At 42.8% G+C, this 16,822-nt stretch overlaps 1 protein-coding gene across 1 annotated transcript; it reads right to left on the minus strand.

Annotated features, from left to right (window-relative positions):
• Positions 1-4,177: 4,177 nt before the first annotated feature.
• Positions 4,178-16,591, minus strand: LOC128045726 (neuroblastoma breakpoint family member 6-like protein). Its single transcript, XM_052638180.1, has 5 exons — positions 16,414-16,591; positions 12,896-12,998; positions 10,719-10,954; positions 5,206-5,257; positions 4,178-4,325 (listed from the first exon to the last, which is right to left on the minus strand). Exons 1-5 carry the CDS (start codon positions 16,589-16,591, stop codon positions 4,178-4,180), a joined length of 717 nt encoding a protein of 238 aa, XP_052494140.1.
• Positions 16,592-16,822: the final 231 nt, after the last annotated feature.

Below are 16,822 nucleotides of genomic sequence, written 5' to 3' on the forward strand. Positions count from 1 at the left end.
TATCATAGTGTCCTTGGGTCCCCTGTCAGGTGAATATGTATGAGACTGCTGCTCTGCTTGCAGATGCCCAACCTGGGGTGGTGGTGGTGGGGGGTACTTTTTGCTTGAGTACTTTGGTTCCCAGACAGTTGGACACAATGAATATTTCCATGTAATATTCAGTTCAGTTCAGTTGCTCAGTTGTGTCCAGCTCTTTGCGACCCCACGAACTGGAGCACGCCAGGCCTCCCTGTCAATCACCAACTCCCAGAGCTTACCCAAACTCATGTCCATTGAGTCAGTGATGCCATCCAACCATCTCATCCTCTGTCATCCCCTTCTCCTCCTGCCCTCAATCTTTCCCAGCATCAGGGTCTTTTCAAATAAGTCAGCTCTTCACATCAACTGGCCAAAGTATTGGAGTTTCAGCTTCATCAGTCCTTCCAGTGAACACCCAGAACTGATCTCCTTTAGGATGGACTGGTTGGATCTCCTTGAAGTCCAAGGGACTCTCAAGAGTCTTCTCTAACACCACAGTTCAAAAGCATCAATTCTTCGGCACTCAGCCTTGCTTATAGTCCAACTCACATGTAATATTAGGTGCTCAATAACGTGTAATTTTGGAATGAAGTATGCATTCAGCCTTGGTTTCTATTACTCTGGGGTATAAATGTAGTGGGCACATTAACGTTTGAGTTCTCCGCTTTAGGCTAAAGAAAAAAAAGTTTTATAATTTTGATTTGTACAAAAAGATGATAACCAACAGAATGCATATAAAATAAGCTTTATTTTAGGATCTTTATAATCCCCCAACCTCCCAGGAAAAGGGACATGTGCCGAAGAGCTGATGAATGGTCTGCAGTGACATTATTCTGACATGTTCTTCATCCAAGTCCTTGCCATTTTCTTCTAGCTGCTGCTGACTCTAGTTATCCACAGGTGGGAGATGGGAGGGAAAAGGGTTAGATTTTTCTCAAGATTATCTGTGAATATAGGCATTGGTGTCCCTTGGGCAGTTATATTGGTAGGCTAAAGGGCTGAGACTTCTGCAAACTGGAGTAAAAATCTAAAGTAATGTGAAATCTTGCTCTTCCTCTCAGATTTGGATTTTGCTTGTTTCGTTGTTTTTTTCATCAATTGGGGACTATGTTCTATTGAAATAAGATAAAAATTTTCACACAGTTCCAGCATTCGTTGTCACCTGAAACAGAAAACAAAACAACAACAACAAAAAAGTGAGGATTTTCTGTCAGATTCTGCTGATACTTAACTGAGGTCGCAGTGAGAGCTAAGAGAGGAAAGATGCCATGTGCCACCTGAATGTATTACGAGGATAAACTGTGGCAGTCAGCTACAATCTGGAAAGAGAAAGCTGTGCTAGTAGATGAGAGGAAAGTCCTCTGAAATATACCATCTGCCCTGTGGTGTGGAACATAGGACTCTACCACCCCAAAACATTGATGGCCCTGCTCAAAACTGCTGCGTGTGGTTTAGCCAGATCCCTAACCCCCCCACCCCCACTACCTCCACCTCCCCACCCCCCACCCCCCCTCACCCCGCTCAGCATCAGTTTACTCTCCATTCTACTCTTGTGGAGAAAAAAGGAAGACCTTTCACGCCTCTCAGGAGAGAGGTGCCTAGCTTCAAGCATGCACATTCAGAAACAGTCTGTTCTAGGACTTTCCTGCTGGCGCAATAGATAAGAATCCGCCTGCCAGTGCACAGGACGTGGGTTCCATCCCCGGTCTGGGATCCATATGCCAGGAAGCAACTGCCCCGTGCACCACAGCTACTGAGCCCATACTCTAGAGCCCTCAAGCTGCAACTACTGAAGCCTGCACACACTAGGGCCCTCGAGCCACAACTATTGAGCCGCTATGCTGCAACTCCTGGGGCCCATGTGCCCTAGAGTCAGCAAGCCACAACTACTGAGCCTGGGTGCTGCAGCTGTTGATGCCTGTGCTCTGCAACAAGAGAAGCCACTGCAACGAAAAGCCCGGGCACCACAATCAGAGAAAGCCCGCATGTAGCAGTGCAGACACAGCACAGCCGTAGACAAATAAATAAATAAAGTAGTGTGTACATGTCAAAAAAACAAAAAAGGCAGTCTGTTCTAGGAAAGAAAGGCTGTTTAAATGGGAATCTGGCTCCTAAATCCATGTCCTATCCCTTTTAAATAGAAAGGTGGTGCTATTGTGAAACCAGGAGGGTCCTCAGACACTATCAGTGCCTTGTGACTTATAATAAGAAATACACACTTGGTCTTCATCCCTGTTTCTGACATAGAACTCTGAAAATCCTTGTAATTTCCTAAGCAATGGAGGGATAAAGGTACTTGTGTTTATATTAACAAAGCAACTTTTGGAAGCAAGTACTGGGGGGGCTTCTTGCCAAGAAGGTCCATCTCGTGATGAGAGGGTTGGAACTTCCGGTCCCAGCCCCTGAACTATGGACGGGGAAAGCGGCTGGAGATTGAGTTCAATCACTATGGCCAGTGGTTTCATCAGTCAGGCCAGTGTAATGAGTTTCCATAAAGTTCAAAGGTTTTCAGGATTATGAGAGCCTCTGGGTTGGTGACCACACGGAGGTACTAGGAGAGTACTAGGTACTAGGCTTTCTCTGAGAAGGCATGGAGGCTCCACACTTTCCCCCATGCCCTGCCCTGTGCACCTCTTCCATCTGCTGTTCCTGAGTTATATCCTTTTATAATAAACCGATAGTGTAGTAAGTACAATGTTTCTCTGAGTTCTGTAGGAACAACTCTAGGAAATTAATTGAACCTGAGGAGGGGGTGGTGCTATCCTGCTTTCTAGCCAATCAGGCAGGAGTTCAGGTAACAATCTGGGCTTTCAACTGCCCTCAGAAATGGATAGGGTGTGGAGGTGTGGGGTAATCTTGTATGACTGAACATTTAACCTTAACCTGTGGAATGGGAAATCTCCCTTACCATGTCAGAACTGGTTCTAGAATCTTAATATATTCAAGGATACTTCCTTTGCCCCTGAGGAAACAGTAGGTCAAGAGGTTAAGTAGCAACTAAACTACATGACCTGTAAGTTGAGAAACCTAAGACTGGAATTCAGGCTTAAATAATAGGGTGAATTTTGTAACTAAATGGTGGGTTTCCTAGAGCCATTCCTGGAGCCTGGAGTCTGGGGACCTGTAGAGGGAGCATCTTTCTAGATAGAGAAAACTGTGAGAATTATGGATTGTGTAATAGTGTTGTTCTCCACGTCTTTTGTTTTGATAGCCAGATGTGGCAAGAGAAGAGAGTGATCTGAGAGTGGTCTTTCCCTGTGGGTTTTGACTGCTTATCTCTGGAATATGACTCAGGTGAGGTGGAAGGCTCTGATTTTCTCCCCTGATATCTGTGTTTTCATTGTACAACTGGGCAGTGGATTCCAAGATCTGCCCGTAGAAGTGAGAAGTGCATCCTGTTCCAGGAAATAATTACCATTGAGTCGAGTTACACACATTTGCTTCCAAGGATGCTCTCTGCAGTTCCTTATCCTGTGCTTCCGCCTCAGCCCAGAACAAAACCAGGACTCAAGGGTGGGGACTTCAGTGTGATGGGGCAGAAGCTTAACTTTCACCCCCTGATAGTCTGTACTAAGATGGAAACTTATGGGGAGAGAAGCCATCTGAGGGGGGATGGACACTGGTGCTTAAACTCAGGAGCCATGAGTTCATGAGGAACCTGCCTTGTCTCCTGCATTACTGAGGAACCATGATAAGTGGACCCCAAATATGGGCAAGACTGATGATATTCTCGGAAAGCTAGAAAAGCCTAATGGGCACCATTCAGAAACTGTAATTAGCTAGAAGATTTCAGGAAAGCTAAGATGCTTCATCTTAAATAATGAAGTTTATTTGTGCTGAAACGTGGCAGAAGAATTTCTCATGATCCCTTCACTCTCTGCACTCTGGTTTGCCCGGGTTTCCTCAGTTTGCATATGCCATTGGGGGCCAGAGAAAGGGAGGTGAGGTGTGGACCAGGGAGAATGCAAATGAACAGACACACCAGTGACATAAAACTTGGTCCCAGAACTGAATTCAGCCTAATCACCTCAGAGATCATCTCAATCAGTCTAGACAGAGATGGTGCACAGGTAGAAGCTACCAGAGCTTCATTATTCAGTCTTCTGGTTGTTAGGGGTTATTCTCTCGGTATTGGGAATACTCACTGGCTCAGTCTACATCAGAGCTGGTCCTGCACATCACACACAGAGGCAATGCTGCTGGGAGGCTGGTGGGAGTCATGGCGACTGGAATGTGTCAGATACTTTTCATCTAGTGAGTCCTCCCGGACTTCATTCACTTCTTCCTCCTGGAGCCCCATGTTGAGCCTGAGTAAGGGATGGAGAAGGAGGCAGACAAGACAGGAGGTGAAAATAAGGCAACCAGCATCAACCTGGCAGCTGGTGCTCATCTGAAGCTCATGGAAGAGACACCAGAAACCAAAAGGCCTATCCTCTCAGAGAGGAAAAAACATAACAATCTGCTTCTAACTGGGATTTCAGTGTGCATAGAATAGGGGTAGGAGAGAGAGCAGCCTGTGTTCAGTGCACTGACCTCTAAATGCGGATGAGGAAGGAGACTCAACGACTTCTCTAAAACATACTCTGACACACAGGACACTCCTATAATACAGACATTAAAATGCTATGGACAAATTTTATTCAAGAGTATGTGAAGGAGTCCATTGAGTACTGGCTCCTGAGGGAATGTAACTTCCTAGGACTCTTGCAGCTTTTAGATCTCTCTCTCCGTATATATATATACACACACACACATATATATGAATGTATATTTATATATATGACATTATTGGCTTTATTTTTCAAGATATTTCTGGCTAGGAAACATTGGCCAACATATCTCAGGGCAACTGGGCAGAAACAGGCATTTCACTTCAGTTTTTAATCATACAGGTTTTCAGAAAATAGAGACCAGGTTTCTCTGGCTGGTTTACCTTTAGTTCAGAATGACTCCAGTTAACTGAACTTGAAGAATTACTAAGAAATGGCAACTAATACAAGAACTTCAATGAGAACAGATAACATGGGTTAAAGACACATCATTGTATGATGAATGAATGAAATAGGAACAATCAGCAGCTTCTGGTTTCTCCTGGATCTGGGACCTTTGGCCTCTGGGTCTCTTGCTTCAGGACTCCTCTCTAGGTTTCACCACTCCATTACCAGCCCTTTCATCACTCAGAGTTACCTGGCTGCCAGTGACTCCAGTCCCTCTTCATCCTTCCTATCATGGCGATTTTCTGTGAACCAAAAATAGACAGCTAGTGGGAAATTGAGCAGGTCCCATCTCATGCTTACAAATACAAGGGCCTATCTGACCAGAGATACAATACTCTATATGTTTGTTCAGAATGCTCTGGGAGAATTATTCCAGGAGGGCTAAAGTTGCATCTTTAGAGGAGCAGCCTGGCAGGCTTTCCTGAGCAATGGTGAACAATATATTGCTGGTTGGCTGAATCGTCACCAGGATGTCTGCTATTGAGTCAAGGCAAAAAGTTCACAATGTCCTGTTCTCCAGTACAGAGGATACTTGGCTGGCTGTCTTCTGCACGCCTTCAGCTCCAACCTTCATTTCTCCTGCAAACTTGGTTGATGGACCATGGCTGTGAGTCCCAGTACTGCTCTCACACAGATACTCCAGCAACCACAGAGGAGCAAATACAACAGGAGAAACCCCCTGTTCTATCTAGATGACTGGACGGGGGGACCTCTGCTGATGAGTGTCAAGAGACTCTTCCCCATTTCTCTTTTTTCCTCTCCTGACCCTGCCCAGAGACCAGCCCATTTGCGGAACTTTGTTGTTGAGGCAGCTGAGCAGCGATGTTAACCACAAATGAGAACCTACCGCTCTAGTCCAAAAGGGACTAATTGTCTGAAACATGTGAAGAGTGTCCCCTCCTTTTTTTTCTGTCTCAATTTTCTTGCCTCTTTTATCTTAGAGTAGCCCCCTGCAGTTCTGCAGGACAGTGTGACAGGAGAAATGACTGGGAGAACCCAATTTTTCTGAACAGAGGAATGTGGGAGAGGCCCCTTGGGAACTGGAAAGTAGAAAAGAAATGCCAGAGAGGGGAGAGGCTGGGAAACGATCTACGGACTGTCAAAAATATTAGGGTTCATCCCCAAACTCAGCCTGTGTGGAACAGAGACAAGGAATCATGGCAAAGGATTAGAGAACTGAATTATCATATAAACCATCAGCTAGTCCAGACTAAACCTAGTGGCATACTTGCTGAACTGACCCAAACAACACATTAAAGCCCCTGAACACTAAACTGATGTTGGAACTGCTACCCATAAAACATAACACAGAACTTGTAGTCTAAACCTAGAAGTGGTTGATTGCCTGCTAAGAAATAATCCAGAGGGCTTTAATAGGACCCACTGTCTCACAATATAATATTCAAAATGTCCAGAGCACAACCCCAAAGGACATAACATAAAAAATATGTATATAATCATTTGTTCATATTTTAGATGAACAAAAAGGCATTTGACAAAACAACATCAATTCAAAATAGAATTCTTAGCAAATAAGGAACTTCCTTAAATAAGTTGGGAGTTTTATTTAGCTGGACCACGGCCTGCTCATATTTGTGTTAGGAGACAAAATTTCTGCTCTATTGTCAGCAGTCACCATCATAAAACAATAAAAAAAGGTTTGCTTGTTCATGGAAATATGAATAAATAAAACAAAGACTAGCTCAACCTGATGAAAGACATTATGATCATTAATTAGAACACCCAACAGTATTAAAAATGTCAATTCTCCTTAAACTTTTCACAGATTTAATGCAATGCCACTCAAAATCCCAATAGGATTTTTTTCTAGATAATGACAAACTGACTGTAAAATCTATATGGAAAGGCCAAGAACCCTGTTTTAGGCAGAGTTCTTAGATAAAACTAGACAATGATGATCCAATAAGTTGGACTTCAACAATATCAAGAAATTCTTCACTCTGAAAGAAAGTTAAGGGAATGAAAGGATAAGCCACAAACTGGGAGAAAATACTAGCAAGTCAAATATCCAATAAAGGACTTGTATCCAGAAATATAAAGAACTCTCAACTCAATAATATGAAAAACTACTTTAAAATGAACAATATAGTTGACACTCAGTTTTCCAAAGATACATGGATGATCAGTAGACATATGAAAAGATCTTAAAAATCATTAGTCAATAGGAAAATGCAAATTAAAAATCACAATAATAAGCAACCACACACCTATTAAAAGACAAAAAGCCCAGAAACAACAAGCTGATAATGTCAAGAGCTGGTATTGGGAACAAATACAATTTAACTCATTGCTCAGGGGAATGTGAAATGGTTTTGTCACACTGGAAAACAGTTTGGTAGTTTCTTATAAGTTAAATGTACAATCTTATAATGTATACTTTAAGGATACGTACACTCTCTTAAAGCTTCCCTTGGGGCTCAGATAGTAAACAATCCACCTGCAATACAGGACATGGGTTCGATCCCTGAGTTGGGAAGATCCCCTGCAGAAGGAAATGGCAACCCACTCCAGTATTCTTGCCTAGAGAATTCTGTTGGGAGCCAGCGTCAGGAACTCCGCCCATGGCAAAGGTCATGAGGAAGGAAGCTTGGCATACGCAAAGGCGTGATCAAGCCTCAGGAAACCCCTGTTCCTGAGCATCTACCCCCAAAACCAGAGTACTTTACGGGGAGCTCTCCCCCATAACCATTTCTCTCAGAGAAGGAGTTAACTTGCAGCTCCAGTTAATAAAAATTCCTGGGCATGACAAGAGTGTTTCAACTTATGAACTTTGAAGGTTCTCTGGCCTGCCTGATCAGGCTCGTCCGGCCGCATGTGATTGTTTACAGCCTCCCAACTGTGAGAGGCACAGGATGTTTTAAAACTTTCTAAATACAGACTCTTTTGAGAAGTTAGAAAATCATTAGTATAGTATTAGTAGGTTGATTAGGAATTATATTGGTGAAGGGTTTTTTCACTTGTCCTGCCAATAATTACTGCTAATTCCCTGCCCTGGGTGTGACAAGGATGTCTCAGGTCAAACCTCTCTGCTGACAGACTAGCTTGTGCGACAACCTCTCAACCATAAACAGCACAGAGAGTTTGGAGTATTAGCATAGGGCTTTTTTCATTGATGAGTCAATGATTGCCATCAGGCCTCCATATCCTTAGGCACCTGGGAATATATTAATCAATGTATTTGGAATACAGAAAAGGAAATATAGTAGTTTTTGATGTTAGCAATACTAGACTTTTTGAGTTAATGAATTTTCTCTTTTATTATAGACCACTGTACTTTGTTATAAATCACTGTGTCCTTGCTATGCAAAAATGTAACTTTATCACTATCTTAAGACAAAATAGATCTTAAGAGGAACATTGGTGAAGGGTTTACATTTGTTGAGCCAATATTTGCTGCTAAATCTCCATATTCCTGCCCTTATAATGAATATAACTAGCATATAGGAAAAATAAGTATTAACCTTTCAGATTAATCATGTTAAACCTTAGGTTAAGTAAATTCCTTTCTTGATTGTAACTCATTACACCCTCACTCTATAGGAATGCAACTTTATTTGGAGGGTGGCGCCTGATTTAAGAAAAAATCACCCCTGGAAAAATAAGTTTTCTGGTTAACTGACCGGTATCAGAAAGGGCCATAAAATGTCAGCAGACCTCATGGCCAAAAGATGATGAAACTCATAAGACCTTTGTATAATTTTATATGAAGCACCTGATTGTGACAAGGGTCAGGTCTGCTGACCCCCACATGACTCTGTATTCATCCCTATGTATAACAAAAAGGTACATAAACAAACCTAAAAAATAAAGAAATTGGATCAGTTTCTGGAAAGACTGATTCCCCCGTGTCATTTCTTTCTCGCTCCCCGTTTTCCTGGTTGAATTCCCATCTGAAATGTGGGTACTCACCAAGCCTGCTAATTCTGCCTGGGCTTCTGAGATCGGACCAGGGAGGCCTCAGTGCCTCCTCTCCTTTGGGAGAATGGAAAGACGCCTGTGGCCTACGTAGGTGGTGATTGGTATTCCATGTAAACCAGTTGTTCAGCCTCTTTTCTCCACTAATTCTCCTACTACACTATCTGTTTCTAATCTCCCTCTATATCTGTAATTAAATAAGCTTTTTCCAGGACGCCGACTCCGTCCCCACCTTCGAATCACCCTGGATCCACCGGGGCTGGACCCCGGCAGAATTCCATGGACAGAGGAACCTGGCAGGCTATACAGTCCATGGACTCACAAAGAGCCAGATATGACTGAATGACTAACACACACACACAAATGTACACTCACCATATGACTCAGCAATCCTACTCTAAGATATTTATCCAAGCAAAGTGAAGTGAAAATGTATTTTCACACACAAATCTGCATGTGAATCTTAACTACGAATCATAATCACCCCAAACTGAAAACAATCCAAATGTCCTTCAGTGGATGACTGGATAAACAAAAGTGGTACACCTCTATCATGAAATAGCGCTCATCAATAAAAAGGAACAAACTACTGATACATTCTGGAGATAAAAAAAAAATCTAAAGGGACACAAAACAGATCCAGCGGTTGCAGGGACTTGATTTGGAGGAAACGGTTGACTACAAAGAGGTACAAGGGAACTTTTACAAGTGATGGGGCTGTTCTGCATCTGGATTGTGGTGGTACTTTTCTGTAACACTGTATACATTTTTCAAAACTCATAGAACTGATTCTACAGTGGGTCAGTTTACTGCATATCAAGTATCTTAAAAACCAAAAATGATTGGATGGCTGCTGCCTCCTGCTCCAAAAGCCTGTGATGATGAAAACAGTTTTAACTTGTCATGGTCCCCAGAATACAGGGTGAGAAGCAGGTATACTGTAAGCACCTGACAGTCATCTTCTTTTAAAATTGTAACCCAAGTGCTGATATTAGGCTATTGATTCTGAAAGCATTCACTTCACAGACAGCTATCTCGAAGGAACACGTGGGCAGCTACAGGGCCAGATGAAGAGGCAAGGTGCTCCACGTCTGAAGTTTCTCTTGTTTTAGAGATCCTTGGCTGATTTAGATCATTGATGTCTGACCCTTGTTTTTCTTTCCTGCACTTTAATCACCGATAAAGAGTGAACCTATGAAATCCTAGGCACCCCACCCTCAACCCAAATTAGGCAGAACCACAGTCCTATGCTGTCTCCCTCTTTTTACAGGTAAGGGGACCCTAACCTCACTGGGTAGCCCTGGGTGAGCCGTGTACCCTCCGGGAAATATGAATGATATACCTCATGTTTAAGTTCCCTGATGGTTGTAGCTGAGGTATATCTTGCAATCATAAGAACCACAAGGGCCAGTCCAGTGACAACATTGGCTCCTTTTTGGAATATGTCTGTGGAGGCTCACCTTGGGCCCAGAGTTGGACTCCCAGGTATTTCTAGCTGATAGCTTCACTCTGGAGTGGGTTGCCACTTCCTTCTCCAGGGGTTCCTCCTGACCCAGGGATCGAACCCACGTCTGTATCTCCTGCATTGGCAGGCAGATTCTTTACCAGCTGAGCCACCAGGGAAGCTGTCCTGTAGCTGAGAACACCACAGAACTGCAGGACACCTGGCTGCAACGTCACTGTGGGAGTTGTGAAGGTGTGGAGTCTCATGTGAGGCTAGGACCTCTGAAGGAGCTAAGTGTTCTCAGAGCCTATAAGATAACTTACCAGTGGAGAGTTTGCTGGCAAGTCTCTCTGCCAGCTGGCTTCCTTGGGCCAGGAGCTCACAGAATCTCTGTCTCTGGTAGTAGGTCATGTCAGTGCCCTTGAGGAAACTCTCAAAAGTCTTGATTGTGTTCTTTGCATGCTGTGTGAATAGATGACAGACACCTTTCCCTTCCTGTATCTTCTGTCGTAAGCAGGTCAGTTCTCGGGCCTGAGCCTCAATCAGGTAATCATCTCTCCTAAAGTGGCAAAGAAAAGTAAAATGTAAAAGTGAATGTCGTGAATGATAAAGTTATGGAAATTTCAGCAGAGGTGTGTCTTTGATTACTTGTAAGGAATTTCCCAAGTTGAATACTTGCACAGGTTGTGTGACTTGCCTGTAACAGAAGGAATGAGGAAATAGTATTGGATTTGTTTCTTTCTTTTTCATTAACCTCACTTAAAAAAAAAAAAAAGCCCCTTCAGTTCCTCACTTCAGTCCACATCTATTTTAATGTCATATGCATCATCAAGCATTATACAGAAAGCGTGGCCAATTGGGGGTGGGGAAGCCAGGTACAGAAGTGTTGGACAGGTGCATCTGGTATTAACTGAAAGGATGGAAAGAGAAATCAGTGAGAGGGTCAAGATTAAGAGCATTCCTCTGAATGACATGAAGATAAGCTATTATAACAGGTAAGGAGGCACTCAAGAGTAATTAAAATTCTGAGTAACAATTACATGACTCTGTCCGGGATTTCACAGTTTTCTAATTTTGTACAAATATTTTTTATAGATTCCCAACTAGAATGTGAGCTCTGTGAGGCTAGAGACAGTCCATATGACCCAGCGTACAGTACATAGTGGAGCATACACACCTGAGTAGGCAATCAGTTAATTCTTAAAACCACATAATCCTAATGCTAGACTAGATATTAATGGTCATCTACCCCATCCAATGCTTAAATCTCCTCAATACTAGGTAATCATCCACAGATTGTCTTTCAAAACTCTATTCCTTAGAGTTCCTATAAAGTGTCAGAAGAGTAGAAGGCAGAGATCAGGGAGAAACAAGGTCTCCAGACCTAGGCCTCCTCAGTCAAGCATCTCTCCTTTAGTGGCTCTTACACATCTGAGCTTCTCAGATTTCATTAACCAAGGTTGAGAAGATGTCTTCAATGCCATAATCTACCCTATCTATCAAAGTCTCTAACGACAGGCAATACTGGGCCTTGCAAATTAATAATTCATTTTCCAGGCAACGACTGCTCAATTACCTGTCTACCCAAAGGCCCTACCAGCTAACACTCCACATAGTCTGATACTTTTACTTATTTATTTCTTTTGATACTTTTAGAAATAAATAAATCAATCAAAGGTGGGGAAGAGAAACATTATTATCATAAAAGGCACTGGGGAACATTAGAAATTAGGAGTGTCCCTTCCCAGCCATGGCTAAGCCCCAGCCTTAAGGGCAGAGGTCGTCCTGGTCCCCAGGCTGCCACCTGCCAGGGACCTAGTCTTACAGAGGCCCAGGCCTGAGGCAGCATAACCTGGGGCAGCCGTCATCAAGAAACCCCTCTCAAGAGCCAGGGCTCTTTTGCCACCATGGATTCCTCCAGTCAGGACTGTATAACTAAAACAGTTACAGGTTTTTTTTAGCTCACTTCCCAAACGTGACTTGCAGTTTTGTGTCAGCACTTTGTTCTCATGTAGGCTCTATAATAAAAACCAAATCTAATATTTTTAAAAAGATGATAAGTACTAGGCCTATAAAAAGCAAGAACAGGTATAATAATTGCAGCTAATATTGTTGAAAACTCCACATGTGCGTGAGATGGTTCTAACCGCTGGTCATCATGCATTTAATCTCCATAACCCTCTGAGGCAGACACTGTCAGTATTTTTATTTCACAGATGAGGTCGCTGAGACTCATGGAAAGTTGAGTTCATTTGCCCATTGCTAATTCACAAGCCACATTGCCAGAATTCCAATACGAGCATGTGGGCTCATTTTATTCATATATTACTTCAGGGAGAATCCAGAGACTTAACTAGTCATCCATTTGTTCCCATAGTCCCACAGGCTGTCTTTGTCTAGCTCTGTGCCTGCGTGTACATTTCTGCCCTTCTGTCTTCTCTTTATTCTACTGCCTGGGGCTTCCCCACTTGACACACTTCCCACACAGCTTCCTCCTCACCCAAGCCGTGGAGCCAGTCTTCTCTTCTCTGCCAGCTCCCCTTCCTCAAAGGGCACTTTCTCCTCCAGCACAGATTCAATGAGGTCCTTGTACTCTTCACACTCTGGGGAAACAGAGACACTGTGTCAGGGGAAGCTGGCCCTGCTGCTGTGGTCCAGCCTTCAAGGGATGAGCAGGGGCCACCCCAGGACAGATATCACCTGGGTACCAGGCTCCACGCAGGGAATCCCACATTTGATTCCTCAGCCTCACAGCTACTAGCATTTGATTCCCCCCAGATTAGAGCTGGGGAGAGAGAACCTCATAGAGGGTAAAATAACTCGATGATTCAACCAGAACGAAGCAAAGTCAGAATTCACATACTCTGAGTTGTGACTCCAAATCTTGGGCCACTTTACCAAGCCTTGCAGCCTCATAAGGAAAATATGAACCTGGACACACAGTAGGAATTCCTTGTAGGGCTGACAGTCCTCCCATGTTGAAAGTTTCAATAATCCCTCAATATTTCCAAGATTTTAAAGTTTATCTAGATACAACTGTGTAAAAATGCACACGAAGGGGAAAAACCCTGAAAGACATGCTCAATGCTAACAGGTGCTGCGTTAGGTTGGCAGGAGAACTAACACACAGTATTTGCCAGGGAAATGGCAACCCACTCCAGTGTTCTTGTCTGGAGAATCCCAGGGACAGAGGAGCCTGGTGGGCTCCCATCTATGGGGTCACACAGAATTGGACATGACTGAAGTGACTTAGCAGCAGCAGCCAAGGTCTTGTTCTAATAGATTTTCAAGAATTATCAACTTGAAATCATCACCTCTCTCCAAGGAGGTAGAGACTATTCCTGTTACCATTACAGATGAGGAAACTGAGGCATGGAGAAGATGAACAACTTGGGTTTGAACCCAGCAAGTCTGGCTCCAGGGCACACACTCTTAATTACTACACTGTGTTACCTATACACGAAGATGTTGGGTGACATCTTTCTTCTTCTCCAGTTTTAAAAAAAGCTGTATTATGATTATAATAAATGATGTAAACAAACAAACCCTTACATTCCAATACCTGAAAGCTCTTTTCACTTCTTTGATAACTAGGCTTTAATTTTTACTTTTTGATCCATGTCAATTGCCGGGAGCCAGCATGAGGAACTCCGCCCTTGGCAAAGGTCATGAGGAAGGAGGCTTGGCATACGCAAAGGCAGGATCGAGCCTCAGGAAACCCCCTGTTCCCGAGCATCTACCCCCAAAACCAGAGTCTGTTTTATGCTCTCACCTATACCTCTGACTTTACGGGGGGCTCTCCCCCATCACCATTTCTCTCGGAGAAGGAGTTAACTTGCAGCTCCAGTTAATAAAATTCCTGGGCGTGAGAAGAGTGTTTCAACCTACAAACTCCTCTGAAGGTTCTCTAGCCTGCCTGAGCGGGTTCGTCTGGCCACATGTGATTGTTTACAGCCTCCCAACCGTGAGAGGCATGAGATGCTTTAAACTTTCTATATACAGACTCTTTTGAAAAGTTATAAAATTATTAGTATAGTATAGTGGGTTGATTAGGAATTATATTGGTGAAGGTTTTTAATTTATTGTGCCAATAATTACTGCTAATTCCCTGCCCTGGGTGTGACAAGGGTGTCTCAGGTCAAACCTCTCTGCTGACAGACTAGCTTGTGTGACAACCTCTCAACCATAAACAGCACAGAGAGTTTGGAGTATTTTGAAAGTCTTAATTAGCATAGGGCTTTTCTCATTGTTGAGTCAATGATTGCCGCCAGGCCTCCATATCCTTAGGCACCTGGGAATATATTAATCAATATATTTGGAATATAGAAAGGGAAATATAGTAGTTTTTGATGTTAGCAATACTAGGCTTTTTGAGTTAATGCATTTTCTCTTTTGTTATAGATCACTGTACTTTGTTATAAATCACTGTGTCCTTGCTATGTAAAAATGTAACTTTACCACTATCTTAAGACTAAATGAATCTTAAGGGGAATACTGGTGAAGGGTTTTCATTTGTTGGGCTGATGTTTGCTGCTAAATCTCCATATTCCCTGAGCTTATAATGAATATAACTAGCACATAGGAGAAATAAGTATTAACCTTTAAGCATATAGGAGAAGTAAGTATTAACCTTTAAGATTAATCATGTTAACCTTAGGTTGAATAAATTCCTTTCTTAGTTGTAACCCACTACACCCTCACCCTATAGGAATACAACTTTATCTGGTACCTTCAGAGGGTGGCGCCTGGTTTAAGAAAAAACACCCTTGGAAAAAATAAGTTTTTTGGTTATCGGAAAGAAAGGATCATAAAATGTCAGCAGGTCTCATGGCCAGAAGATGATGTAAAACCCCTAAGACCCTTTTTTATACATTTACGTGAAGCACCTGATTTTGATAAAGGTCAGGACTGCTGACCCCGCCTGACTCTGTATTCATCCCTATGTATAACAAAAGGTATATAAGCAAACCTAAAAAATAAAGAAATCAGATCAGTTTCTGGAAAGACTGATTCCCCCGTGTCATTCTTTCTTTCCCCTCCTGGCTGAATTCCCATCTGGAATGTGGGTACTCAGCAAGCCTGCTAATTTTGCCTGGGCTTTTAAGATTGGACCGGGGAGGCCTCAGTGCCTCCCTCTCCTTCGGGAGAATGGAAAGATGCCTGTGGCCTACGTAGGTGGTGATTGGTATTCCACGTAAACGAAGTTATTCAGCCTCTTTTCTCCACTAATTTTCCTACTACACTATCCGTTTCTAATCTCTCTGTATATCTGTAATTAAATAAGTTTTTTCCTAGGACACCTAATCTGTCTCCCCTTCGAATTATTCTGGATCCACCGGGACCGGACCTCGGCAGTCAATAAGTTGGATAGCAAATTTTACCTCCCATTGGTTTATTGAAAACTAATGGTAGAAATTTGAAAGCAAACTCAACTTCTGCATCCATAAGCATTCTCCCCTTTTATTCCTGTCCCCCTCAGTCCTCATTCCCATGTTCCTCAGTCACTACAGCTCCACCTCTCCTCTTGCTGTGTGCTATTGATGTTCTCATTTCCAGATCTCTGTGGTTCAGTTGGGAATAGACAGCTTTAAGGACCTTTAAGGTAGGCAGGGTATCCTGTCACTTCTTTCTTCCCTAGTGCAGCTAGCACAGTGCTTTGCAAATGGGTGCTCACAAAAAGTTTGAATTAAATCCTGAGATGTTTCAGCCAACAAGGATATTATATGTTTACAGAATCTAATATATATTCCTGAGACAGAAAAAAAGTCTACTGCCTGAATGAGATCTTAGCCTCTATTTCTCCCTATACTGTCACTGCAAACTTAACCCCTTTGTTCGTCAGTGTCTCCATCCTCTGAGAAGTGAGAGTTAACTACCTGCTTCCATCTTTCTAGGAGTGTAGTAAGGATGCAATTTATTTTGATGAAGGAGGGAAAAGAATACAGTTTGAGGTTGTTTTGTTTCTTAGAGGAAAGACAATCATTTATCACTATGGTGACTGTGACCCCAAGGACTTACTGTATTTCTGCAGCTGGTTGGCCAGGGAGTAAACAGTAGCTTGGGACATGAGCAGTTTCTCTGTGAGGTCTCGAAATTTCTGTTTGCTTTTTTCCAGCTGGGAGTGCAAGTACTGGTTGGTTTCCAAAATGCCCATTTCTGTCCTCAAACCAGAGAAAATGGTGTGAGATACTGCCATGCTGAAGCTTAGGGTGGAAGAAGCAGAGCCAGAACCTGGGGAAAAGAAACCCAAAGAGACAAGAAATTAGAGACAAGTGAATGGATTGTGGTCATGAATGTACAGCCTGGTAAATTACTAAAATCATTAAAGTATACAATTATAATGAGTGGGTGACTATTACAGTATGTAACTTTTGCTTTAATAAGATTTCATTCAGTGGAAGAAAATGTATCAGACATGTTTTTAAAA

The sequence above is a fragment of the Budorcas taxicolor genome, chromosome 3 (genome assembly GCF_023091745.1).
Source record: "Budorcas taxicolor isolate Tak-1 chromosome 3, Takin1.1, whole genome shotgun sequence".
Classification (NCBI taxonomy): Eukaryota; Metazoa; Chordata; class Mammalia; order Artiodactyla; family Bovidae; genus Budorcas; species Budorcas taxicolor.

Bases quoted from the DNA above. Each gene is read 5' to 3' on its own strand.
- LOC128045726 (XM_052638180.1), bottom strand. From the start codon at position 16,591: ATGGCAGTATCTCACACCATTTTCTCTGGTTTGAGGACAGAAATGGGC. The intron at 12,999-16,413 runs GTAAGTCCTTGG...CTGTTTCCCCAG, and splicing joins CAACCAGCTGCAGAAATACA to AGTGTGAAGAGTACAAGGAC. The intron at 10,955-12,895 runs GTGAGGAGGAAG...TTGCCACTTTAG, and splicing joins AGACTGGCTCCACGGCTTGG to GAGAGATGATTACCTGATTG.